General features: G+C 32.3%; 2 protein-coding genes across 7 annotated transcripts; both read right to left on the bottom strand.

Moving 5' to 3' along the window:
* Positions 1-243: 243 nt before the first annotated feature.
* LOC125205561 (protein ROOT HAIR DEFECTIVE 3 homolog 2-like) lies at positions 244-9331 on the bottom strand. The gene is made up of 22 exons (XM_089060131.1): positions 9119-9331; positions 8953-9019; positions 8746-8848; positions 8583-8653; positions 8418-8481; positions 8216-8296; positions 8070-8117; positions 7822-7884; positions 7446-7502; positions 7220-7351; positions 7045-7113; positions 6619-6710; positions 6087-6198; positions 4925-5090; positions 4739-4839; positions 4369-4616; positions 4215-4278; positions 3877-4014; positions 3671-3778; positions 2709-2839; positions 825-939; positions 244-619 (listed from the first exon to the last, which is right to left on the bottom strand). Exons 1-22 carry the CDS (start codon positions 9270-9272, stop codon positions 497-499), a joined length of 2307 nt encoding a protein of 768 aa, XP_088916257.1. The 5' UTR covers positions 9273-9331; the 3' UTR covers positions 244-496.
* An 8051-nt stretch (positions 9332-17382) lies between these two features.
* Positions 17383-27052, bottom strand: LOC125205560 (protein ROOT HAIR DEFECTIVE 3 homolog 2-like). Of its 6 annotated transcripts, none has more exons than XM_048104590.2 (23): positions 26931-27052; positions 23244-23421; positions 23046-23112; positions 22841-22943; positions 22678-22748; positions 22513-22576; positions 22303-22383; positions 22154-22201; positions 21898-21960; positions 21533-21589; positions 21307-21438; positions 21132-21200; positions 20570-20661; positions 20355-20466; positions 20082-20250; positions 19904-20004; positions 19516-19769; positions 19373-19439; positions 19104-19241; positions 18902-19009; positions 18234-18367; positions 18002-18116; positions 17383-17748 (listed from the first exon to the last, which is right to left on the bottom strand). In XM_048104590.2, the coding sequence occupies exons 2-23, from the start codon at positions 23395-23397 to the stop codon at positions 17647-17649; spliced, it is 2301 nt and encodes a 766-aa protein (XP_047960547.2). In that variant the 5' UTR covers positions 23398-23421; positions 26931-27052; the 3' UTR covers positions 17383-17646. The 6 variants fall into 6 exon arrangements, with proteins under 6 accessions (XP_047960547.2, XP_088917196.1, XP_088917198.1 ...); XM_089061070.1 differs by having other exon boundaries at positions 23244-26643; positions 26931-27047; XM_089061072.1 differs by having other exon boundaries at positions 23244-23330; positions 26931-27030.
* Between the last annotated feature and the right edge of the window lie 553 nt (positions 27053-27605).

The following is a 27605-nucleotide window of genomic DNA, read 5'->3' as shown; positions in this document are numbered from 1 at the left end:
ATATGCACTTCGGGTTTAACACGGATTTTAATTCCAAATTGGTAAAGTAAGAGAGAGGTAGAGAGAAAAAAAGTAATTAAAGTAATATTAGTGGATAATGAGTCTCACCTCGTTAGAGAAAAAATAGTTTCCAAAACTAAAACGTGCATATTTTTATGGGACGAACTAAAAAGGAAAGAGTGCATATTCTTGTGGGATGAGAGGAATATTAATCAAAATTTGGTATAAGTTCAAATTAATATATTAGTTAAATACTCTAATTTTTATAAAATAATATAAATAATTTGGGACAAGATAAAATATAAAAGTACAAATAAGTATACAAAAATACACAAGTCTTTAATAAAATCGAATACAACAAAATGAAAAGAAAACAAACATCCTAAGCCCATGGTAATCATAAAAATGACAACCAAAGGCCTAGGTGGGCCTCGTTAAAAAACCTTGGTAGGAAAAAGAGTGCCCTTATTTGAACACAGTTTCATGATTTCTAAACTTAAGCAACCACCGGAGTGGCAAAGCTTAATTTTTTCCGTCCGGTCGTCAGGCAATCGAAAGTTGCATTCAAATCTTCTTTCAGAGATTTCAATAACAAAGGATGTTTGCTTGGGATATCACTCTGCAAAAAAAAAAAAAAAATAGATTATAATAAAATTAAAAATTTATTACATTATTAACATAACCAGTAATTAATTGCATATAATATTCCACATATGACTTGAATTCACTAATTTTGCATCTCACAAGATATATACAGTAGTAGTAAGCAAAAATTGAAAGGATGAGCAGGAATCATAAATAAATAAATAATAATGTTGCAGTACCATGTTAATCTTCTTCTTTGTGGCAGAATACATAAACTCCCCATTTCGAAGCACCGTAACTATCCCGCTTGCGATCGCTACTATAATAGCTAACTGGGAGGCGATTATCGGGTTCCTGTTGCAATAACAAGACATAAAAAAAAATGAAATGCAAGAAGACGAACTATATACTCATGGTTTATGCTTTAAGGATACTGATAAAATGCAGACTCTATATATTGTACAAACTCTAAACTATTATTTAGAAGATTAAAAAATATCAACAAATGATAAAATAAAATCAACAAAAATGTTAACACCACATAAACTGTTGACAATATTTCCGTTGATATTATTTTGTTATCTGTTGACATAGTTTAGAGTTTGTACAATATATAGAGTTTGCATTTGATTACATCTCATATTTAATACTCCCTCCATCCCCAAAGAGTATGAACTTTGGGTTTAGCACAAGTTTTAATAAATAAGGGGAAAGGCAAGAGAGAGAGAGAAAGGGTAGTGGAAATAATGTTAGTGGAGAGTGAGGTCCATATTATTATAATGGTAAGTGTTAATGGTAATAGTATAAGTTGTAAATAAAATGATGTGTATGGATAGTATGTTGTTTGAATTTTTCAAAATTGGAAAGTTCATACCCTTTAGGGACGGACGAAAAAAGAAAATAGTTCATACTCTGGGACGGAGAGAGTAACTAATTGCTTTAAAAAAGTACTCTCCTCGTCCTTATACAGTAAATGCATTTTATTTTTGGCACTTGTTTTTAAAAAGAGTGAACTACAAAAATAGTCCTTGGACTATGCGTTTATCTCGCCAATGAACCCTGGACTTTAAAAATATCCCCAGACAACCCTGGACTAAGCGTTTATCTCGAAAATGGTCATTTTTCACTGTTTCGTGACAAAAATACCCTTTTTGGGGGTTTTGGAGGGTTTGGGCAATTTGGTCTTTTTACATTTTAAATATTATATTATTTCAGTTATGTACTAAATCTGATATTATTTCAAAATTATCATTCTTCTTCCCTTTTGGCATCCTTCACTTTGTTTCTTTATTTCAATATTAGATTTAATTTTATAAAATTAAATTTTAAATTTTGATTTTTAAATATCAATAAATTTTTTAATTATTAAAATTACTATTAAATAACAAATTTCGATTTGATAGTGTCTAATATATAATCAATAAGGTACGACGACGCCTTAGTTTTAATCAATATTTAATAGTTTTAATAATAAATAGATCATATAACACGATTTAGTCAACTTCATAATATATTTAGTCAAATTCTCCTATACATTAGATGCATATTTATTTCGGAATAAATCGTGTTATATGATCTATTTATAATTAAAACTATTAAATATTGATTAAATCTAAGGTGTCTTCGTACCTTATTGATTAAATATTAGACACTACCAAATATTGATTAAAACTATTAATTTGTTATTTAACAATAATTTTAATAATTAAAAAAAATTATTGATATTTAAAAATTGAAATTTAAAATTTAATTTTATAAAATTAAATCTAGTATTGAAATAAAGAAACAAAGTGAAGGATGGCAAAAGGGAAGAACAATGATAATTTTGAAATAATATCAGATTTAGTACATAACTGAAATAATATCAGATTTAAAATGTAAAAAGACCAAATTGCCCAAACCCTCCAAAACCCCCTAAAAGGGTATTTTCGTCACGAAACAGTGAAAAAGGACCATTTTCGAGATAAACGCTTAGTCCAGGGTTGTCTGGGGATATTTTTAAAGTCCAGGGTTCATTGGCGAGATAAACGCATAGTCCAGGGACTATTTTTGTAGTTCACTTTTTTTTAAAACGATGTCGTAGTACTAGTTAAAGTGGAGAGAGAGAGAGATAGAGGGATTACCACATAAGAAGAACACTGAACGCAGCAACTCCGAGAACGCACAATCCCGCAATTGCCCATTTACGACTTGGAATTGCCCATTTAGGAAGATTACCCATAATCTCCCTCCAAGTCTTACTTTTCTGCTGAATCTGTACAAAGCGGATGTTATTCTTTTTATAATCTATAATTAAATCAAGCATCTTCTATTTCATCTCTACATTTATTGAGTAGTAATCACTAAATAGTGGAGTACGCATTTAATCAAGCGAATTAGTTTTGAGCAATGTGACTTTTGTAAGTAATCGTCAAATACTTTAGTAAGAAATTCAAGCGTGTTATACTTTGTTTTTAGTTTGGTTTAAATAGTACTCCCTCCATCCCACAGAAGATGACACACTTTCCTTTTTAGTTTGTCCCACAAAAGATGTCACATTTCCCTTTTTGGAAAAAGTTCTCTCTCACATGAATATAAAAATTATATTTTCTCTTTCCATTTAACACACAAAACAAACCTTCCTAAAATCTCGTGCCATTTTCAAAGTATGCCAACTTTTCTGGGACGGAGGGAGTAGTAGTATTCCCTCCGTTCCATAGTAATTGAGACGTTTCTTTTCGGCACAAAGATTAAAAAAAATTGTGTTAGATGAGTTAAATAAAAGGAAAATAGAGTGGAAAATGAAAAAGGTAGACAGATGAAGAGAGAAAAAAGTAAGAGAGAGCAAAGTAGGTGTGGAAGAATGTGTTGACTTTTACTAAAAAAAGTGAAATGACTCTATTACTATGAAACGTATCAAAATGGTAAAATGACTCTATTACTATGGAACGGAGGAAGTATATTTTATTACATATTATATCACATAAGTTTCAGTTCCTAGATTAGTTTTGCATAAGAATATGAGTTTATCCACCACCACCCACACACACACCATACACACACACACAATGTTCGATCCCCAACAATTTACGAAATAATGCAATACCTCAAGATGTTCGTCAGCAATGACCCAAACATCCTTCGTATCTTTTTTAAACTTGGTCCATATTTCATTGCATCTGAATGGGGTGATCAAAGTCATTTGAGGAGGGACCTATTCATACACCAAAATTTAAAAGGATTGAGTTATACTCCTATCAAATTAATTCTGAAAATTTAGTGATCGAGGTCAGGGTTTGTAAAATCACTAACATTTTCCCATGTATCTGAATAAAGAGAAATCCCATCGCTGCTAGTTGCATCCATCAGCTTCTTACGTAGCTTTCTCTGTACGACGCCGTATGTATCATCTAAACGTATTACAGCCATTGCCGATAACCAATCCAAACACTGCACATATACATACACAAAATAATATACTTATGAAATCTCAAGAGTACAATGAGTAAACATAAAAACTTAAAGAGAGATCTCTCATCTTATAAAAGGAGAGAATTATCTAAACTTACAAGTTACAAAAGAGATGATGAAATTATTGAGACAAGGTAATACGTACTACTACCATCTACTAAGAAATAGTACAAAATTACCTGACGGTAGGCCTCCTCAGTCGACATCGTGTTGTCATCCCTCGGCCATAAAGCAGAAAAGTACCTAAAATTATAAGTAATTTGGGTTAAAACATAGATAAATTAATTAATAAATGCTCCCATTGTTTATGCATAATGTTAATTAATTTATAACCTTTTACGTATGAGATCCTCGACATTACGAGATTGACCTGTGAAACTAGAGACCACTGTTTCTCTAACATGTTGCTTTAAATCAGTTATGATTTGTTTATTCTCCATTCCAAAGATACCAACAGCCGCCAATTCAGCTGCCTTATTCTCAGTCTCCATGAATCTTTTAATACTTTTCCATATGTCCCTCACACTGCTAGATCTTATAACTTCCAACACTTTTGTAGTAAGACTTTTGGAGAGTTCATTCTGCAATCAAACATCATTCTAAGCCTTTACTATAAAAAAAAAAAAAAAGATAAAATACACGAAGTTTGGACAAATTCTGATTTGGACACAACATCTGTTTCGCTATTATTAAAAATTAATACCCGTAGATGATTTAGCCCATGTTCTTTTATTTCACGGAGAAGTTGTTCGCGCACAGTTGAAGCTTCATCCTCCCATTTTGCATGCTCTATGGTAGCATAAGCTGAAAATAAAATAATGTATATATAAAAAAATATGCAAACATGATTGATCTTAAAAACAAATATATGTGGCATTTTATGGTGCACCTGAACATTGCTGATCAAACTGCTCCACAATAGAAGAGCCACGGCATATCTCATATGTCTCAAATTCAGACATCGAAGGTTTTTGTTCATTGAATTGAGTCTTGAAGCTTCGCAATGTCTCGGATCGAATATGATCCAACGTATTCATATAAGCAGGATAGACCATCTAATTTATTAACCAAAATTATATAAGGAGAATAATAATAGTAGGGATGTCAATCGGGCCAACCCGTTCGGGTTCGGGCCAACCCACTCGGGTTGTCGGGCTATTTGGGTCCGGGCTATTCGGGTTATGAAATTTTCGGGTCATAAAATTTTCAACCCTGACCCTAACCCGTCGGGTTTCGGGCTAACCCATCGGGCTATTCGGGCCTAAGAACTTTAAAACATAATCTCTTGTAATCAAAATTTTCTCAATAAAATGATTTTAATTTTTAATTATTTTTTTCTTCTTAGTGATAGAATCATATAAAATCTTTAAATTTTTCATAGTTTTCCTCAATAGTTGGGAGAGAAGTCTTTCATCTCAATCAACTATAATCTAAACAAAGATAAATTAATGTTAAATCGATTAATTTCAATTAAAACTTGTATTTGTGTCATTATTTTAGCATTGGTCATCATTAATTATTTTAAAATTAAAAATCATATCTTACATGAATAATTATTAAAATGATAAAATATATTAAGATTTTGATAGGTTAATTCTTAATTTTGGCGTTGTAGTAGTAAAACAATAATGGGAAGTGATGGGATGATGGAATAATGAGTTGAGGTGGAACTTGAAAATTGATAATATGGGATTGAGTATAAACGTGTAGAATGTAGATTGAAAAAGACTAATGAGTGTGTCACATAAAATTAAAAAAATACAAAAAATCCATAAAACTCGGTATTTTTTAATTAAAAGCCGCAACCCGTCGGGCCAACCCACAACCCGTTCGGGCCAACCCGTTTAACCCGCCAATCCATTCGGGCCAACCCGTTTAGCCCGTTTTGTATTCGGGTTATAAAATTACAGCCCTAACCCGCCCATTTTACCGGGCTATTCGGGCCGACCCACGGGTTTCGGGTTGAATTGACATCCCTAAATAATAGTACGCATGATTAGAATTCATACTATGCTTATATACCAAACATGTACCATCTCTGAAAAACATACCTTTAGTGCTTTTAACGTCATATCTTGGCGTTTAGAGGTTCTGACATTTTGTACTTCATCGAACCTTCTATTAGTCGTACGACTTTCAAAATTCTTAGATTCCGAATCATATCTATTAAATTAAGGTCGAAAATGTTAATTACTGCACGAATTGTTATAATTAATAACTAAAGAGATGGTCCTAAGTATAACTAATCTTAAATGCATAAACAGAGAACACGTATGTAGTTCACTGTAACAGCGATTTTAGTTTACTATTAGAGCGATTTGGTTCACTATAATTTATAATAAGTATTTAATCCATTAAATATTTAGTTCACTATATTGGCGTTTTGGTTCACTCCATGTTTTCACATTCGTGTAGTAAACTAAAACGCTTTTATAGTTAACTAAATCGATCTAATATTGGACTGAATTTGTGTCCTCTAGTTATGCATTTAAATAGTGGTGGTCCTATATCACTACTCTTGATGGATATCTATATATAACGAGAAGAGTTCAAATACAAAATTCAAATTTAATTATAGCTTACTTGTCGATATACTTGTCCAAAATAGATTTTGTTTTCGCACCGAAGTCCTCCACAAGTTGAGTTTTTGCTTTTTCTTCTATTTCTAACCAAGCCTGCAAATTAAAAGGGAATTGTAATGAAATTTCCATTTTGATATTGTATACATAAATAAAGCCATTAAGATAAAGAAGATTTTTTTATTATTGTAATGATTCATATAATCAGAAAGCTTAGTCGTCTCTGACTTGACCTTATTTCTCCACTATTAATAACAACTAAGCTTTTTCGTGGTGATAGTACTTATTTAATTTGGCCATAATCAAAAGGCTTACTTCTTAACTATGAATTACTGATTCTACTATTAGAGAACTTTAAGCCACGTATACTAGTTTATATAATCGCAAGAAGAGATGCATAAATTAATTAAGAAGCAAATTAAAGTAAAACCTGGTCAGACTGAAAGAGCCTCAACTTGTCCATGGCAATCTCTTCACATCGCATTGTGGCAACCATGAGCTGAAAAAGCAGTTGTATTATGCATTATACCATTTAGAAAAAGACATGTACAGAATTAATTAATAGTACTTCAAATTAACTAATCCTAAATAATTATTTGACGTACCCTGTAAGGTGGAGCTTTGAAGCCTTTAATTTCTTTGATAATATCCCACGTTTTCTTGGCACTGCTCAGAGAAATTTTTGATGTAGAGAGATTAAGATTATGGGAGATTAATTGCTTTTGGAGTTGGACCACCTGCAATGGATCGATCGAATACATTTAATACTCCTTATTGATGTGTATATTAGTGAATAATTGAAGGAATAAATATAATTAGTCGTAATAAAACCTCTTCATCAAACTCAGATCTCATATAGATATAATTTGACAACACGGTAACCTCCACCTTAAATTAAAACAAGAAAGAAAAATTAATTAGTACTACTACTATAGCTCCAATATCAAATTAAACACGAACTACACGTACGTATACAAATTCATAATTTCTGTGAATGAGAGATGGACGAATAACGCAACTGTGTTGAAATCCTATTAGAGGGAATTACTCTCTCATCTCTTATTACTTAAAGTTACGTGTTATGCATGAGTGATTTATATTTATAATTTATGCACGATTCTTATTTATCCAGTTAAATCCAACAATTTTTTACTTTGCAATATATTATATGTGTGTGTGGGTGTGTGCTTTCTTTAGTTTTTGTTACAATGAAGATCTCAGTGAGTAGAGTGCCCTCGTTGTCCGGGGCCTTGGGAACCGCATCCCAAATCTGCAGAGACGGCCAAGAAAAAGGAGAGGCCATTAGAAAAATGAAAGATCATTTCAATTACAATTATATGCTAAACACAAATTGCAAAAATTGAAACTGCGCATGTGAAAATTTTCTAAGATTTTTTTTACATTGCTACATAAAAACTAGAACCTACAAAATCCTAATCCTACTAATATATTTACCTTCTCGATATCCTCCTTCAAATTACGCTCCAATATTTCCGAGGGGGTCTACATAAATAAATAAAATAATGCATAAAATCATAATTAAAGAAAACTAAAAACACATATATGAATTAATTTTAATCCTGCAATTAGACATCGCATACCCCAGTCTTGTCGTTGCCGTCGCGTACCACAAAATGAAGAGTTGTTTTCTCAGGACTAAACAAGGATAGTGATAGCATAGCCTATATACCAAGAATATTACTATCATTCATTATGGAGTATTATTAGCAAACTAAGTAATTAATCTTGCATTTTGACTATCGCATAGTAGTAGTGTACTAAATATAAAAACATTTTTAGTACCTCAAAAACAGTCTTCAAAAGAGGCCTATTCGCAGCGTGCTCGCGGCCGACATCACTGCACCACCTATATATATTTATAAATATATCAATACTAAATTAAATATAGTTGATTGAGCATGAGTTTATTTGCGAAATTAATTAATCTGGTCGAAGAAATTAAAATACATGTTTATGATGACAGTGTGAGCAATTGCTATAGCAAACAAGGCGCTTTGCTTCTCAAATGATGTATCATCCTGAAATAATCATAATCGATGGAAAGCTTTATTTAGTAAATTAAGATATATTGTGTAGAAAGATTAATGATTAATTAAATTTAAATACTAACCTCTCCCTTCTCTCTACCATCTGTACCCTCCAAATCAAGCACCACAGTGAAGGGCTCAATATGAGGAGCTTTTGCTATCCATATCCCATTCGTTGTCTTGCTCCTACAAAAAAAACCTTTTTTTAAATACTACTACTATGAATAAATAAATATATTTGTATTTATTAGTATCAATTTAAGAATAAGATGTAGACGACCAAACTTAACCTTCCAGTTCCTGCATTCATTTCCCTAAAGTTTGTACCGAATAGATGATTCAACAAAGTACTTTTTCCTGCACCAAAATAAGTAGAGTAGCTTTTAATGTATGCGAGAGGGTACAAAAGCACGTACGCTGGTGTTGATGCCCTTATACTCAGGCCAGAAATCATACCACTGGACTGCGGGCCGACGATGGCAATGACCGGAATTGAGGCGGCAGCGCCTCGGATGAAGTCCTCGAAACCCGACTCATTGAAATCTCCGTTGCCGTTAATCAGTTCCGTCGAATGAGAATTTTTTTGTAGAGAATTAGGCCCAGTCGCCATTTTGAGTTAGAAAAATATAAAACCACTGTATTTTATTTATAATGGTTTTAATTTGAGATCGGTGAAAGTGGTGGAAATATGTTTGACTATTTTACATTCAAATAATAGAAAAATGATGCCACTTTTGAGCTGGAATATAATAGTGTAAGACTCCGTCTCCCTATCTCAATCTAAAGGAGTACTCCCTCTATTCCATAGAGATTAAAGTAAAAGAAGAATAAAATAGGAAATGAAAAAGATAGAGAGATGAAAAGAGAATAAAGTAAAAAATTATAAAGTAAGTGAAAAGAAATATGTTGACTTATACTAAAATGAGAAATCACTATACTACTGTGGAACGTACTAAAATAGCAAAATGACTTCACTACTATAGAACGGAGGGAGTATATAGTTTGAGTCGATTAGATTTATGATAGGGATACAACGCAAGTCTTCGGACATCAAGGACAAAGAACAAGATGGAAGAGAAACTGAGGCCACAACAAAGAAGGGAAAGAGACAAAGTGACAGAGGGAAGAATCATGCAGAAAGTCCAGCCCAATTGGTACTCCAAAAACGAGTCTCGAAGAAGCCAACAAAGTATAAAGATTTCATATCTCATTGGGAGATCTTTTCCATATATTTTGTTTCCTTATTTTATTATTTTTTTTAGTCAATCTTTACTGGTTTTCTTCTTGATTCTTTTCTGAACCGTAAGTTGAATAAGTAGGGGGAATTCTATAAATCATAAAATTCCCAATAGATCGAGACATTGAGAATTGATTAATAAAAAGATATTTTCTCTCAAAATCTCTCGTCCAGAATCCTAGTTTCCTGCTAGGATTTGTGCCTCCATAATTTCATTCATAGTGTTACTTTTTCGTGTGCTCTACATCGATTGGGGAGTTACACCCTATCTTAGGGGTATGATTATTAATCCCTAATCAGTTTATTAAGTGGAGGAACCGATGATAGATCATGTGATGGAAAGGTAGATAATTCATTACTAATGTTAGTGGTCGTGAGTGTCACAAACTTTAATATAAAATTCATATAGTATAAAAAAAAATTAGAGATAAGATGGTTGAACTATATATCTTAATGGAAAATAAAGTTCACCGAGTACTATGTTAACAAATGAAACTAACTAAAAATGTAATAGAGACATTTTTTTTCATTTCGGGCTTTCTGGCTTTCTATAGTAGTGAAGTCATTTTCTTTTATAATAAAAATTAACATATTTTTTCACTCTTACTTTTTTTAAAAAAAAAATTTAGGTCTTTCCCCTAAACTTTTTCCCATGGGCACACCCAAAAGTGCATTGAAGGAGGGGCTTAAACCCTCAATGATTTTTTATTTTTATTTAGCTAAAACAAAGCTACGTGACATTTTTATGATAATGTAAGTAAGGATGAAATTGATGTAAATTACTCATTTTTTCAACTACTAATATTTCTTTTATTTTTAATAAATTTCTCATGGAAATAACTATACTCATTCAAACATTATATGTATGATAAGTAACCGAACATATTATGAGTTGAGTGACGAACCGAGCTTTGAACTGAGCTCGTTAGTTGTGTGTCGAACCCAGTTCACCTACAAAAACTAAGATATAGATTGAGCTTGAGCCCTCGAATAATTTTACTAGCCAAGCTTGACAATATTGGACTCGTTAGCTACTTTTAATTTTATGGAGTAGTAATTAATTTAATAAAGTAGTTTTGGGGGTAAACGTACATTAAACGGTCAACTTGGGGTGGACGCCAAAGTCAATGTTTTAATTGTTTGAAACTGATATGTTAGAATATTTCATACTCCAATCAGTAACATATGATGTAGATTGTAGCGTGTGGGTCCAAATTTGATACTGTCTACCGTCCAATACAATACTATTACGAAGTGTCTTTCCAAGGATTATCGTAGGTGATGCCGATCAATTTTATTTTCTTCATATTTATTTTATACTATGAAATAATTTTATGAAATGATAAAAAAAATATGATAGTATGAAATCTAAAATTATAAATATATAAAATAAAAAATTTATTAGCCTATTTTTTTGAGACGAAAAAAGTATAAAAAATATAAAATCAAACAATTTTCAAAATAAAAAAATGTTCACCAATATATTAATCGGTGAATTTAGGAAAAAAAATAATATATATATATATATATGTATATATATATATATATATACGTATTGCTATTAATATTATGTTAGTCTAAATTAATATACTTATGTTTGTTTTACGAATAGTAAAAATTTATAGAATTTAAATTTTACTATACAAAGTGTATTGATGTGCTAATGCAACTAATAATTACATATATATTATAAAAAAATAAGGTAAGCAAAGATAATAACATTTTATATTTACATGAATGTCATTGTATATTATTTTCATTTAATAATTACAAATACAATATTAAAATTCAATAAGGCAGTTTAATATTATAACGATAATTTACAGCTAAAAATTTTTTAATCAACCTCAACATGGTTATCATTTTGTGCATTTAATGCATATGATTGTGTGGCCGATTTGTTTGCATCAATTTCCATAAGTCTCCATTTTTTTTAACTCGCGTATATAGACCAGTATTTCAAAAAGAATCATTCCTCCTTTCCTACGACATACTCCTACATAGGGGTGTCAAACGGGTAGCGGGTATCAGGAAACCCTCAACCAGACCCGCTACCTGCTGGGTAGCGGGTATCCACTACCCGACGATAATGGGAAACGGGGCGGGATCGGGTAGTTTGTTTTAAATTATTGCGGGTATGGGTATACCCGCTACCCACGCGGGTATACCTGCTAGACCCGATAATACCTGTTATTTTTAGGATTAAGGTTTTCAAATATTTTATTTTAGTTAATTAGTTTCAAGTTTATATACACTCCCCAATGATACACTTTATTTCCAATTATTTGGTGAAAGTAAAATTTTTATTAATTTAGTGTCTTAAGATTAGAGATTTAAAATATTTACACTTTTAGTTGAAGTTATTTATATTGGACATTTTATGAAAGTGAATTATTTTTTATTTTATATTAAACTTATGAGTGGTGATTTAATTTTGGACATGCTTATGTTTCTATCATATTTGCTTATTTGAAATTTGGATTTGCATTATATTTCATACGTAATCATATTATATTTAAGAGATGAGAAATTACCATATTTGTGCATAGCTAAAAATTATGCAAATACAACAAAGTAAAAAAAAAACAAATCTAAAATCATAGTGTAGCAACTAGCAACAATCCCAAAATTCATTCTAGAATTTCAAACATGTACATAAAGTTATTGTATTAGATGACTAGGATTAACGATAAGGAAAAATTAAAAAGCATAATACCACTGAATAATACTCCATAATACATAATACACAATTCAAATTATGCCTACGGGTTTGGGTACCCGCAACTGTGGGTTTGGGATACCCGATACGGTATGGGTTACCCGTTTAACTATACGGGTCGGGATTGAGTAGTATAATATTGCAGTTTTTGGGTATGGGTACCTGCAAAATCGGGTTTGGGTACCCGCAGTTACCCGTTACGGGTACCCACAATTTTTCCCGTGGATTTCTCTCCCTCCAAGTCAATTACACCAATCCCATCATTTCCGTAATTATTTAAATTGGTACTCGGATATGGTAAATGCCATAATGTTAGGCAAGACTTTCATGTTAAAATAACATAAAAATATAGTATTTTCTAGACATTTACGGGAAGGGGAGTGATCAATTGTTAACTCATCCCTTAGAGCATCCGCAGCGGTGCTCTTAGTACTGTCCGTCCGTCCGTGCCGCTGAGCACCCGTCGTCCGTCCACTGCTGTAGCTCGTCCGTTCGTGCCAGCGGCACGGACATGCTTTCTAGACATTTACGGGAAGGGGAGTGATCAATTGTTAACTCATCCCTTAGAGCATCCGCAGCGGTGCTCTTAGTACTGTCCGTCCGTCCGTGCCGCTGAGCACCCGTCGTCCGTCCGCTGCTGTAGCTCGTCCGTTCGTGCCAGCGGCACGGACATGCTCTTAGCTAAGAGCACGTCTGTGCCGCTGAGCACCCATACGTGGCAACGTCTGATTGGCCAACGGCTAATTCGATTTTTTATATTTATTTTTTTAAAATTCGAAATTCATTTAAAAAAATGTTTTTAAATAAAAAAAATTATTTTTCCACTTCCCAAAAAATTATATTCGTTTTCTACCCACTTTTAATTTATTTTTCAATTTTTTTCCCCAAAATTCACATTTTCATCTATAAATACTTCCACTTCAACACAAAAAAAATCACATTCTCTCATCTTTTTTTTATCATCTGCATTCTCTCATCTTTTTTCTCATATTCTCATCTTTGTACGATTTTAATTATTTTTTTATTTTCTAGGATTTTAATTATGTATTTTTATTTTTAAAGATTTTAATTATGTAATTTTTATTTTTTAGGATTTTAATTATGTAATTTTTATTTTTGAATGTATTTTTATAATGTAGAAATGTTTTAATAATTGGAGTATTTAAATTGAATAATGGAATGGTGGGACCTTTGAGCTTGTCCTTAGCTAAGAGCACGGATGTGGGTGTTGTGCTCTTAGCTAAGGACAAGGAGTAAAAGTGGGTCCGGGCCCACTTCCGTGCTCTTATCTAAGAGCACGGATGAGGATGCTCTTAGTTGCTAACTACAACCAATTTAAGACCATAAGATTTTAAAAATCTTGTGGTCTACAATTTGTCATGTGTAATTTCGTTTTTTATTTTTTAATATTAAAAAGATAATAGCAATGATCAAATTTAGGGTTTACAAATACAATGTCAATACAGTGTATGAAATACATCAACACCAAGATATAATAATGTCAACACAATTTCATATTGACATTTTACAAGCATAATATTGACATATTATGTAAGGTGTTCGTAAAAAATACGAAAATTCAAAAAAAAAAATTCAAATTTTTTTCAAATTTTAACGTCGAAACATATGCATGTAGTATATCATTGGAATCCTTATAAAATTATCTTTAATTTAATATATGTTATATGAATTTAAAGTTTTGGGATTTCTTTTAAAAGTTAGTTATAACTAACTTGACATTAATACCCCTATTTATTTTTATTGGAATTAATCTTATAGCCTTATTGACGTTTTTTGTTGATCGTACTGACATTTCGTAGTTGATGATCTAGGCCTTTAATTTGAATATCTAATGGCTATTATTGAGTTGTAGTTAGCAATTAAGCATTGAGTTAGCAATATAACACTCCTCTTTACGGGAAATATTTAAAATATTACTCCCTCCGTTTCGCTATAGTTGAGGCGGAACTTTTGGGCACAAAGTTTTAGAAATGAATATTGGGTGTGTTAAATAAATAGATAAAAAAAGTAAGAAAGAGGAAAAGGTAGAGAGAATAAAGTATAAAGTGAATTAAGTAGAGAGAATAAAGTAAGAGAGAATAAAGTAAGAAAGAGAAAAAAGTTACCAAATATGGAAATTACTCAACTATGAAGAAACTTCCGAAATGGTAAAATGACCCAACTATGGCGAAACGGAGGGAGTAGTAACCAATGCTAAAAATAGATTATAGGCAAAAAATTATAACTATTTAAGCCCTAACTATTTAAATAGCTAGGGCATGACTTCCAATGCATCTTTTAACGGTTGGAGGTGATTTTTAGAGAGAAAGAGGCTTGGAGTCCATTTTTGGGAGGAAGAAGAAGAAGTTTGAGGCTAATTCTTCACTAATCTTGCCCATATGGTAGCATTTACTTGTTTTCTTATATTGTTGCCCACTATGAGTGGCTAAATTTTAGGGATTACTCCTAGTTAGTTAGAGAAGCTTGTAAATATGAATCCATGATTGTGTTTTGATTGATTTTCATATTTTGGTTCTTGTCTATGTGTTTACTTTAATCCGTGTTGGATTTTGCTAACAAACTTAATCCGGTAATGGCTTTAACTTCAATGTCTCTTAAACTTGAAGTAGGGAGCTAACATAGATAAGAAACTAGACTAAAACTGATCGGGGGATAGTCCGTGTGGATCTTATGTGTTGAACGTATGTAGAAACCAATCCCGGGCTTATTATGCGACTATAGGTAGAGCCTAGGAGACGTGATCAACTTATCTTAGGTGTAAAATTCCACGATCAATGATCAGCTGCGTGAGAGCGTAAAATCAACACGATTCCGATAAATATTGGAAACTAATTAGGCTTTAGGATTCATGTGAATAAGCAACACGAAACAAGCTAGGAGTAGTCTTCCCTCTTTATCGTGATTCCCTTGTATTTTTCCTTCTCGTTTCGTCTTTCACTCGACTATATATCAAAAATACAAAATCAAACTATTTTACTGCTTTTTAGTTAGATTTACTAGTTTTAGCAATTAATCTCCTTCCTGTGGGTTCGACACCTTGTTTTGTGTACTTAAAATTCCACCTTAAAAAACACAACACCGATCGGCCCTATCCTTTTTATTTATTTTTTTAATTCCATTTTATCAACTATAAACACCCCACTGCTGGACCAAGCCATGGTGTCACTAGCGAGTCCCACTATAAGGGTGTCCCTCACGGCTACGTTGGCCATCTTCGGGCATTTGTTGACATGCTCCAAAAAGAAGCCCATAATCGACTCCAGCATGATATGATCGAAGAAATTTGGGCACACAGGTGTAGAGGCACTTATGCTAAATTCTAGTATTATTTAAATTTGTATCTCGTTGTAATCTTTTTTTTAATATTATAATGCAACGAAGATTTACATATTAATATTTTTGTATTTAAATTTATTTAATTTGATAACATATTAAATATAAAAATATATAAAAAAATTAAAATAAAATAGATAATGATGATGTGGAAATGAAATAAAAGTGGGATAAGCCCTTTGGAAGAGCCCTTTTATTGTAGGAAGATAGACTCATAAGTAAAATGCTAATGTAAAAATAATAAAAATAAACGAAGGGCCCTATAGAAGAGCCCTACCATCAATGCTCTTACTATAGAAAAAATAAAAAAACAAAAACGAAAAAATAGGCTATTCTAGGATCATAAGTGTGGGGGGAGCAAACTACATCCCTCCCTTGTCAGAGAGTAAACAAGAGTTGCTACAATATATATATTGGCTATTCCAATTCCATTAGTATGAGACCTTTCGGAGAATATCCAAGAGTAAAATCGTGAGGGCTTTGCCAAAATTAGATAATATCATACTAATGTGGATTTTAGATGTGCACTTATCAGAGCCCTGGTTCAAAGGCTACGCCTTTAATTTGTGGCTTGGGGTTCGGTTGCGCTTGCAAGTTCTTCGATGTCTTTGTGTGAACTCGACCAAGACCTGGGGTGACCTGTATGTGATCTTAGTCTTAATTTAAGGAGTGAATTGTGGAGGAGCAAATCATATCCCTCAGTAGTGAACAAGAATTACAAGTACGTATATATTCGCTGTTTATATAATATTGCTTGAAGCGAAAAGTTTGATTTTGTTTAGCATCAATTAAATAAATCTGAAAACTAGGAGTACTACACTACTACTAGTAGAACTCTATCAATGGTAGTTGGAGTTGCTACCGGTAGGGTGGTTGTTGGGGTACCGCTGATGGTAGGCGGCGATCCCAAGCACGGGAAATCACAAATGCAATTGCAACAATTATTCATCAGTTCCATAAAAAATAAAATATTTTCTTCTTAAAACTATTATACTGTATTAAAAGTAAAATATATCATCTCTACTTTTTTTCTTTTTCTTATTCTAATATCTCTTCGATAACTCGCAAAACAACACTACATAAAATCATGCATCAAAAATCAAATGTTTCATATTTAACAGGATAGAGGATAGAGGGAATACAATATAGGGTGGCCTTGATTTTTTTTTTAAAGATACGATGAACACTTTGTTGAATAATAGCTTTATTCAGTTTTTAGGTATATTATTCAATTAATTTGTAATAATTCTTCAAATTGCGATCTTAGTTCCGACAGAATTGATGCTCTTAATTTATATTGCGTAGATCATTCAAATTTGGGCTTTTTAATGATTTTTTAATACTATATAGTATAACAAACGACGCCCGTATCCAGGCAGAGTCTTTAACTCTTGAGAAAAAGGGCCTTGATGAGAAAAACAAAGGGTTCTATTATATAGGACATAAAAATTGTATAGAAAGGTAGACACACTTTAACAATATCGAATAAAAAAAAAAAAAAACATCCTAAGCCCATGGAAATCACGAAAATAAAAACATATGGGCTGGGCCTCGTTAAAACCTCCATTGGGTAGGGAAAAGAGTACCTTTATTTAAACACTTAAAGTGAAATAGTAGACTCCAAATAAAAGACTCAAACCTATATTGAAGACACAAGTTTCATGATTTGTAAACTTAAGCCCCCGGTGCGGCTAAGTTAAGCATTTTGTGTGCAGCAGCATCCAAGTCGCCGTGCAGAGATGTCATCAGCATAGGATATTTGCTCAGGGCATCACCCTGCAAAAAAATCATGACATAATTAACATAAGTAATAAATTGTGTATTTAATCATAGTGTATATAAAGATATAGAAATGAGATAAGAATGGTTTGGCATCTGAAATTCTTTAAAATTGTATATTTAAATTCACTAATTTTGCATCTTAAAAGATAAATAGGTAGAAGCAAAATTTCAAAGGAGGATCAGGAAATCATATGGTTTAGATGATGCATCAAATAATATACTAATAAATGAAATAATAGTGTAGTACCTGTTTAAATTCCTTATTTGAGTCGAAGTACGTATATTTCCCATTTCGTTTAATCTTAACTTTCCCACTTGAGATCCCGAATGCTAAAGCTAATTTGTTGGCGAGTCTCGGGAACCTGTTGCAATAACAACACATAAGTAATGCCATGCAAGAAGGCTAACTATATACTATGTGGTTTAATAACTATATTAAATTACTAATTAATTTTAATTGCTTAAAAAAAGTGGAGTACCAGGTAAGAAGAAGTTTGAGCGGAGAAACTCCAATAACACTCAATGCTATCATTGCCCATTTACAAATTTCAATAACCCACTTAGGAAGAGAGCACCACTCCATAGTAAAAAACCTCCATGATTGCTGACGAGGCTGTAGAAAGCGAATGTTATATTCTAATCGAATTTTGGCATATTCATTATAATCTCTATTAAATCAGGCATATTCATAGCCACACGTCTATTTCATCTCTACATTTATAAGTAATCCCTAAATAGTGGAGTGTAGTGGTATTTAATCAAGTCCTTGATAAACGAAATGAGATGTGTAATTAATGAAGTGAGAGATGGAGTGTGTAATAAATGAAATGAGATGGTGGAGTGAGATGATGAAGTGTGTAATAAATGAAGTGAGATGATGAAGTATGTAATAAATGAAGTGAGTTACTTGAAGGTGGGTCCCTCTTTGACTTTTTGGTTTTTTATTTTTGTTTAGATTTATTTCAATATAGATAATAGCATTTGGGTGTAATTTTAGTGAATAATGGGGTAAAATTTTATGTGCAAATATGGTAAATTCTAAATGTTACTCCAAATGTGGGACGGACTTCTATGGCAAAATATTACTACAAATCTGGGACGGAGGGAGTAATATTCGATCCCAACAATTTATGAAATAATGCAATACCTCTTGTAGTTTCTCAACCATTCGCAAACGACCCTCCAAAATTTTTTTAAACTTGGTCCATATTTCTTTGCATTTCAATGGGGTGATCAAAGTCATTCGAAGAGGGACCTATATTAGTATCACAAAAGGATTGAATTATAGAATATCAAATTAATTCTAGTAAAAATTAGTGATGGAGGTCAGGGTTTGTAAAATTACTAACATTTTTCCATTTTAGTGAAGAAAAAATCCCACAGCCGCTTTTTGCATCCTTAGGCAGCTCAGAACGTAGCGCTGTCTGTACGACGTCGTATGTATCATCTAAACGTATCACAGCCATTGTCGACAACGTATCCAAACACTGCATGCACATATACGTACACAAAATATATACTACTAATAAAATCTCAAAGTAAAAAAGTAAACATAAAAACTTAAAACAAATTTATAAAAGAGATGATGATATTAATACGGAGTATATAAATAAATTACCTCAACGTAGGCCTCCTCCATAGTCAGCGTCCTGCCATCGTCCTTTGGTGCTATAGCAGTAATGAACCTGAAATTATAAGTAATTTGGGTTCAAACGTAGATAAATTAATTACCCCTATAGTTTGTGCATACTATTAATTAACCTTTCTTTCATGAGTTCCTCGACTTTATCAGATTCATCTTTCACAATGTTCACCACTATGTCTCTAGCGTGTGTCTCTAAATCAGTTACAATTTGTTCATTCTTCGTTCCAAATACACCAACAGCCGCCAATTTGACTTTCTCATTCTCACTCTTTACCAAACTTCTAATACTATTCCATTTGTCCGTCTCCGGCCCACCCTTATCTTTTAAAACTGCAATCACTTTTTTAGTAAAGCCAGTGGAGAGTTCATCCTGCATATACATCATCATCACCATCATCCTCGTCAGATATATATGTTTTACTATTATACAGATAAATTACATAAAATTTGGACAAATTCTGATTTGCACACAACATCTGTTTCACTACTATTAATAATTTATACCCATAGCTGATTCAGTGTACAGTTTCTTATTTCATGGAGAAGTTGTTCGCGCACAGTTGAAGCTTCCTCCTTCCAATTTGCCTCCTCTATGGTAGCATATTCTGAAAATTAAATAACATATATATAAAGTGCAAACATTAAAAATGAATAATATATGTGGCATTTAATTATGGTGCACCTGAACATTGCAGATCAAACTGCAGCACACAAGAGTCATAGCATGTCTGATATGACTCAAATGCAGACAGTGGAAAATTCTGTCTGCGTGCTTTGAGTTGAGTCGTGAAGCTTAGCAGTGTCTCGGATCGAAGATGATCTAACGTATAGTTGTAAGCAGGATAGACCACCTAATTTATTTACCACGATTAAATAAAGAGAATAATATTAGAGTGAGTGTTTAGAGTTCATATTATGCATACCAAACATAGTCCATATCTGATGAAAAGCATACCTGTAATGCTTTTAACTTCAGATCTTGGCGTTTAGAGCTTCTGGCTTCGTGTACTTGTTGATCATACCCTCCTTTAGTACTACTTTCAAAATTCATAGTTTCCTTATCGTATCTATCAAAAGCAAAAAATATTAATATTACTGCATCATGAATTGCTTTTTTCATTATATAATGAAAAGAGTTCGAATAAAAAAAAATTAATTAATTTAGCTTACTCGGAGAGATACTTAGCCAAGATAGAGTTTGTTTTCGCACCGAAGTCAATCACAAGTTTAATTTTTGCACTTTTTTCTATTTCTAACCATTCCTGCACAAATTTAAAGGGATTAGTAAGTGATGAAAATATCCATTTTGATATTGTATACATTAAAAAGGCATAATTGACTTTTTTTATCTTTACATATATTACGATTATATAAACGTAGAGTTTTGATCTATGTAAAACTCATTCTTAATACAAAAATACAGAACCAAGCATACATAGGTCATTTTTAGGTCATCGTAAGCTTATTTTTATGTCATTATAATTAGAATGACATATAAGGATCTTAACATGACCTCAAACCCAAATTTTATAATATGACCTAAAACTGCTTTATAATGACCCACTGTGTTTTTCTTTAATTATTGACCATTAGATTGAAAAATCTCATGGTCTGGATTTTGTGTTGAGATGCATTTTTGTATTGATCATTTTCCTATAATACCAAATTAAATAGTTTATATAATCGCAAGAAGAGATGCATAAATTAATTAAGAAGCAAATTAAAGTAAAACCTGGTCAGACTGAAAGAGCCTCAACTTGTCCATGGCAATCTCTTCACATCGCATTGTGGCAACCATGAGCTGAAAAAGCAGTTGTATTATGCATTATACCATTTAGAAAAAGACATGTACAGAATTAATTAATAGTACTTCAAATTAACTAATCCTAAATAATTATTTGACTAACCCTGTAAGGTGGAGCTTTGAAGCCTTTAATTTCTTTGATAATATCCCATGTTTTCTTGGCACTGCTGAGAGAAATTTTTGATGTAGAGAGATCAAGATTATGGGAGATTAATTGCTTTTGGAGTTGGACCACCTGCAATGGATCGATCGAATACATTTAATACTCATTATTGATGTGTATATTAGTGAATAATTGAAGGAATAAATATAATTAGTCGTAATAAAACCTCTTCGTCAAACTCATGTCTTATATGCTCATAATTGGACAACACGGTAACCTCCACCTTAAATTAACAAACAAGAAAGAAAAATTTAGTACTACTACTATAGTTCTTATATCTAATTAAACACGAACTATACACGTATACAAATTCATAATTTCTTCTGTGAATGAGAGATGAACGAATAAAGCAACTGGGTTAAAATCCTATTAGAGGGAATTAATCTTTCATCTCTTATTACTTAAAGTTACGTGTGTATGCATGAGTGATTTATATTTATAATTTATGCATGATTCTAATTTATCGGGTTAAATCCAACTATTGTTTACTATGCACTATATTATATGTGTGCTTTCTTTAGTTTTTGTTACATTGAAGATGTCAGTGAGTAGAGTGCCCTCGTTGCCTGGGGGCTTGGGAACCGCTTCCCAAATCTGCAGTGACGGCCAAGAAAAAAAGGAGAGGTCATTAGACAAATGAAAGAAAATCATTTCAATTACAATTATATGTTAAACACAAATTGCATAAATTGAAACTGTACCATGTGAAAAATTTCTAAGAATTTTTTTACATTGCTACAAAAAAAACTAGAATCTACAAAGTCCTAAATCCTACTAATATATTTACCTTCTCGATATCCTCCTTCAAATTACGCTTTAATAATTCCGAGGGGGTCTACATAAATAAATAAATTAATGCATAAAATCATAATTAAAGAAAACTAAAAACACATATAGTATGAATTAAATTTAATCCTGCAATTAGACATCACATACCCCAGTCTTGTTGTTGCCGTCGCGTACCACAAAATGAAGGGTTGTTTTCTCAAGACTATACAAGGATAATGATAGCATAGCCTATATACCAAGAATATTAATTACTATCATTTATTATGGAGTATTATTAGCAAACTAAGTAATTAATCTTGCATTTCGACTATCGCATAGTACGTAGTAGTGTACTAAATATAAAAACATTTTTAGTACCTCAAAAACGGTCTTCAAAAGAGGCCTATTCGCAGCGTGCTCGCGGCCGACATCACTCCACCACCTATATATATTTATAAATATATCAATACTAAATTAAATATAGTTGATTGAGTATGAGTTTATTTGCGAAATTAATTAATCTGGTCGAAGAAATTAAAATACATGTTTATGATGACAGTGTGAGCAATTGCTATAGCAAACAAGGCGCTTTGCTTCTCAAATGCTGTATCATCCTGAAATAATCATAATCGATGGAAAGCTTTATTTAGTAAATTAAGATATATAGTGTAGAAAGATTAATGATTAATTAAATTTAAATACTAACCTCTCCCTTCTCTTTACCATCTGTACCCTCCAAATCTAGCACCACAGTTAAGGGTTCAGTATGAGGAGCTTTTGCTATCCATATCCCATTCGTTGTCTTGCTCCTACAAAAAAACCTTTTTTTAAATACTACTACTATGAATAAATAAATATATTTGTATTTATTACTATCAATTTAAGAATAAGAAGTAGACGACCAAACTAACCTTCCAGTTTGTGCATTCATTTCCCTAAAGTTTGTACGGAATAGATGATTCAACAAAGTACTTTTTCCTGCACCAAAATAAGTGGAGTAGCTTTTAATGTATGCGCACCTACGCTGGTGTAGATGGCCTTAGCCTCCAAATGTTAGCTTACTTATTTAATCTATCAATCTAATCACATACTCAGGCCAGAAATCATACCACTGGACTGCGGGCCGACGATGGCAATGACCGGAATTGAGGCGGCAGCGCCTCGGATGAAGTCCTCGAAACCCGACTCATTGAAATCTCCGTCGCCATTAATCAATTCCGTCGGATGAGAATTTTTTTGTAGAGAATTAGGCCAAGTAGCCATGTTGAGTTAGAAAAATATAACACACTGTTCATAAATTTATAAAGTTTTAAATCGAGGTCGATGCAAGTGGTGGGGATATGTTTGACTTGTACATTCAAATAGTTGAAAAATGGGGCCAAATTTGACACGGAATATAATAGTGTTAAGACTCTGTTTACCTACCTCAATCTAAACTATATACTTTGACTCGTTTAGGGGTATGATTATTAATCCCTACTCAATTTATTAAGTGGAGGAAGCTATGATAGATCATGTGATAGAAAGGTAGATAATTCATTACTAGTCGTGAGTGTCACAAATTTTAATATAAAATTAATACTAGTATATAGATGATTGAACTATCTTAGTGGAAAATAAAGTTCACGGAGTGCAATTTTTTTTATGGACGTATCATAGAATACGTTAGTATTGATTGCGGACGAACTGACTAGTATGGAGTAACTAATTTGATATGGGTTACAATACGAAGCTTATGGCTATAAATGAAGATTTAATTTTTGTAAATGGTACAAATTCTATATGAAAGCAAATGGTTGGAGGAGGTTCAGTCAACACAATATTGCGAATACTTATTTTTCAAGAATTTTCACATAATGTTACGCGTCTATGAACTTTCTTCTTTTCCTAGAAATGTTTGTTCATAAATTATAAATGGGTAGTGATAAATACAAATGCATAATCGAATTTTTTTTCAACATTTTATATTAAAATTAAATTATAGATTAATTTTCCAAGCGTACACAATACCACGTAATAATGTCACACGTAAATAGGGATGTCAATCGGGCCGGCCCATCGGGTTTCGGGCCAACCATACTCGGGTTGCGGGTCAATCGGGTGCGGGCTTGCCGGGTTGTGATTTCTTTCGGGTTGTAAAAGTTCGGCCCTAACCCTAAAAGCTCGGGTTTCGGGCTAGCCCGACGGGTTAATCGGGTTGCTACCGATAAGGTTAAGGCTCGAACAATTCAATAAATAATGATGAAAATTAGTTATATTTATAAAATATAAAATATTTAATTATGATAAATTTGACATATATGCTTAAATTCAATCATAAAATACTAATATTTGTGATATTTCGTGAAATTTTAATGCATGTTAAAAATTTTAATATTCTTTTAGTGAGATTAATTTATTTAACAATTATTATATTAATAAAAATTCAATATATAATTTATATATTTACCATAAAATTGAAAGTTATCTTTTTTTAGACCATGTCATAAAATTAGTCAACGAAGGGTCGAATTAGGAGTGAAAAATTGAAAAATATAAAGTTTATCGGGGTATCGGGCTAGCCCATCGGGTTTTCGGGTCTGGCCCTAACGGGTTGCGGGTTAATCGGGTGCGGGCTTATCGGGTTTTATTTTTATCGGGCTAGAAATTTCCGACCCTAACCCTACAAATTTAGCGGGCTATTCAGGCCAGCCCACGGGTTGCGGGCTACATTGACATCCCTACACGTAAACGTAACTAACTTTAATTCTTCTTTTTTCTAGAATTTTCCATTTATTATAATTTATACATAAAAATTAGAAACACATAACACGCATTACGTCAACAAATCATGACATTCAGATTGATTGAAACCTAGATTTGCCAAAGTAATAAAGTAGTAGTAGTAAAAGATACAAGTATATATTAAAATATAGGTTAAAAAATCTATTATTTTAATCATCTTGATTAATTAAGTTCTCGTAACTGTCCACCAAATTCATGAGCACCATCCAATTTTCATCATTCTATTTCTATATGTTCCAAAAAATATTTGGAATTGGAATATAATTCTATATCAATAAGTACAAATTTATCAATACACATAAAAAATATTTGGAATTGGAATATAATTCTATATCAATAAGTACAAATTTATCAATACACATAACTTTAAATTTAATTTCATGAAATCGCAATTACAATATAATTTTAGTTACATTATACCAATCATTATAAATTTAAAATCAGACAAAATTGAATAAAGTGCGGAGGTTTATTGTTCTTGAACTGTATTCATTGGCCCAAAATTACTTTGGTTTACAATGAATTATCATGTACTACTAAATAGGCCTTCAATTCATATATCTACTCGAACTTTTCTTATGATAATGAGATAAAAATGCTTAAATCATTGGATGAAATCATTGAAGAAAGATATAGAGAAAAAGTATGTAAAGTAAGAAAGGAGAGAAAAAGTGGATAAAATATGAAAATGAAACTTTTCATCTTTTGCAATGAGACTATATTTGGATGTATCCTAAAGGGATATTGGCATCTATTATCACGAAACTTTAAAAAAATTGAGATTTTCCCATGAATTTTAAAATTGGCAAATAATATCATGAACTTTATCTTGGGTTTGTTTTTTCCCAGGAATGAAAAAATTAATGTTATTTCAATAGATTGAAGAACAATTTTTGAGGGTGTGCTTCAAGAAAAACTATTTTCAAATATTGAAAAACTCGAAACTTTCTAAATTGTAGTCGAGAAATTACGAAAAAAATTATTTGTGGGAATTTTTTCATTCGTGGGAAAAAATAAACACGTGGTAAAGTTCGTGATATTATTAGCCAATTTTAAAGTTCGTGGGAAAAATCAAATTTTTTGAAAATTTCATGATATAGATGTCAATATCCATATCCTAAAATGATGAAAAGAGAATGTTTTCCAATGACACGGTTGAGGAGTAAAATTTGTTAAACAGGCCTAGCATTTAATAGACCAATTAAACAGGACTATTATTGAATACTACTCTCAGTCCCTGAATACTTTACACACTTCACTTTTTCCATTTTTGGTAGTGGACCTCATAATTCACTAACTCATTCTTACTTACATTTATTATAAAACTAATACTTTAAAAGTAGGACTCACAGACCAACTTTTTCAACACACTTTCCGTTACATTTTTTAAAATTTGTGTCGGGTCAAACCGTGTCAATAAATGGGAGACGGAGGGATTAAAATACAACTTCAAACATATTAAACGGGACTATTATTGAATACAATTTCAAACATATTTAATCGTTGCTCTTTCTCCCTCTACACCCCAATTCCATCGGTCATCTACCTCTTTCTCTTCACTAATTCCCAACTCACAATTTGTCCCCAAATTGAAAAGGAAATATCCCTAGATTAGAGGAAGACACAGCGGCGCCCAACCTTCGCCATCCGCCGATCACCGCTCTCCGGTCGGCGTCTTCCTCGCACCACCGCCGTCGGGAAGGTGAGGAGACATCGCCTCTCTGCCTACGCACACGGACAGTTGCTAAGTCCCTGACTCCTCTCTCTAACTCTCTAAGGTTTGGAGTTTTGTTATTCTACGCACCATCATTTTAGCATTTGAGAGATGTTGGTGTTATGTAATCTAAAGCTTGAGAGGGATTAAAGTCTTCTGTTCCAATCCCGTTCCTCAAGTACTTATGGTTTGGAAAGAAAAGTATTAGAATTAAAGGTGCTATTGTTCTATCAATTTATTTTTAGTAAGTGTTGATTTCCTAACATGCTTGATAAGAAGTTGTGGTGAAGGGGTTTACCTTGACGCTTCTTCTGTAGTTAAAAGAAAATCATAGCAACTTCTCCTCAAAGCTTCACCCTCTCACTTGGTTCCTCTTTAGAATTGATTGGAAGTGGTGAAAGGGAAAGTGTGAAACTGAAAGGAAACATATGTGTACATATATATTGGAATCTGTTGCGAATATGATCAAAAATTGCAAGGCTGGAAAACTGCAGCCTCTTGTCTTTTGTTGAGGACTTGATGGCTGTTATTTGTAGTACATGCACAAAGATATCTTTGATGATCTTCATCCTACTTTTATCTATTTGTTTTGTTTTTAGTCTGTTGTATAAGCACTCTTGCATTAATTCATTTTTTGCTTGCTCCCTTCCTCAATTATGATGGTTTGTTTCTCTTAATATTGCATTATGAGTTATTATTAAAAAATGAAAGAAAACATAATCGATCGGCTTCTTAACAACTTAAACCATCATTTTATTCACAATTTCACAAAAATACAACATGTCAACATCAAATGCCAAAGCATTCACACAAATTCCCAAGTTTTACATCTACGAACTTTTTCTTCTCCAATAGCTTCTCTTCCTTTCAATAGTTGTTGGAATTCCATCTTCCTCTTCTTCTAGGAGATGGGGAGCTATCTAGGTGGCTGTTTCTTGTAATTTCCACATCCTCTTCTTCCTCTTCTTCTAGG

This window comes from Salvia hispanica, chromosome 6, assembly GCF_029641045.1.
Source record: "Salvia hispanica isolate PSC_SH4W2 chromosome 6, Shi_PSC_v1, whole genome shotgun sequence".
Taxonomy (NCBI): Eukaryota; Viridiplantae; Streptophyta; class Magnoliopsida; order Lamiales; family Lamiaceae; genus Salvia; species Salvia hispanica.
This window is presented reverse-complemented; position numbering and strand designations above follow the sequence as displayed.

Bases quoted from the DNA above. Each gene is read 5' to 3' on its own strand.
- LOC125205561 (XM_089060131.1), bottom strand. From the start codon at position 9,272: ATGGCGACTGGGCCTAATTCTCTACAAAAAAATTCTCATTCGACGGAA. The intron at 8,849-8,952 runs GTTAAGTTTGGT...TTTTTTTTGTAG, and splicing joins ATGAATGCAGGAACTGGAAG to GAGCAAGACAACGAATGGGA. The intron at 6,711-7,044 runs GTTTTACTTTAA...TTTAATTTGCAG, and splicing joins GGCTCTTTCAGTCTGACCAG to GCTTGGTTAGAAATAGAAGA.
- LOC125205560 (XM_048104590.2), bottom strand. From the start codon at position 23,397: ATGGCTACTTGGCCTAATTCTCTACAAAAAAATTCTCATCCGACGGAA. The intron at 23,113-23,243 runs GTATGATTTCTG...ATTTTGGTGCAG, and splicing joins CGTCGGCCCGCAGTCCAGTG to GAAAAAGTACTTTGTTGAAT. The intron at 19,770-19,903 runs GTATAAATTATT...ATGTATATGCAG, and splicing joins GTACACTGAATCAGCTATGG to GATGAACTCTCCACTGGCTT.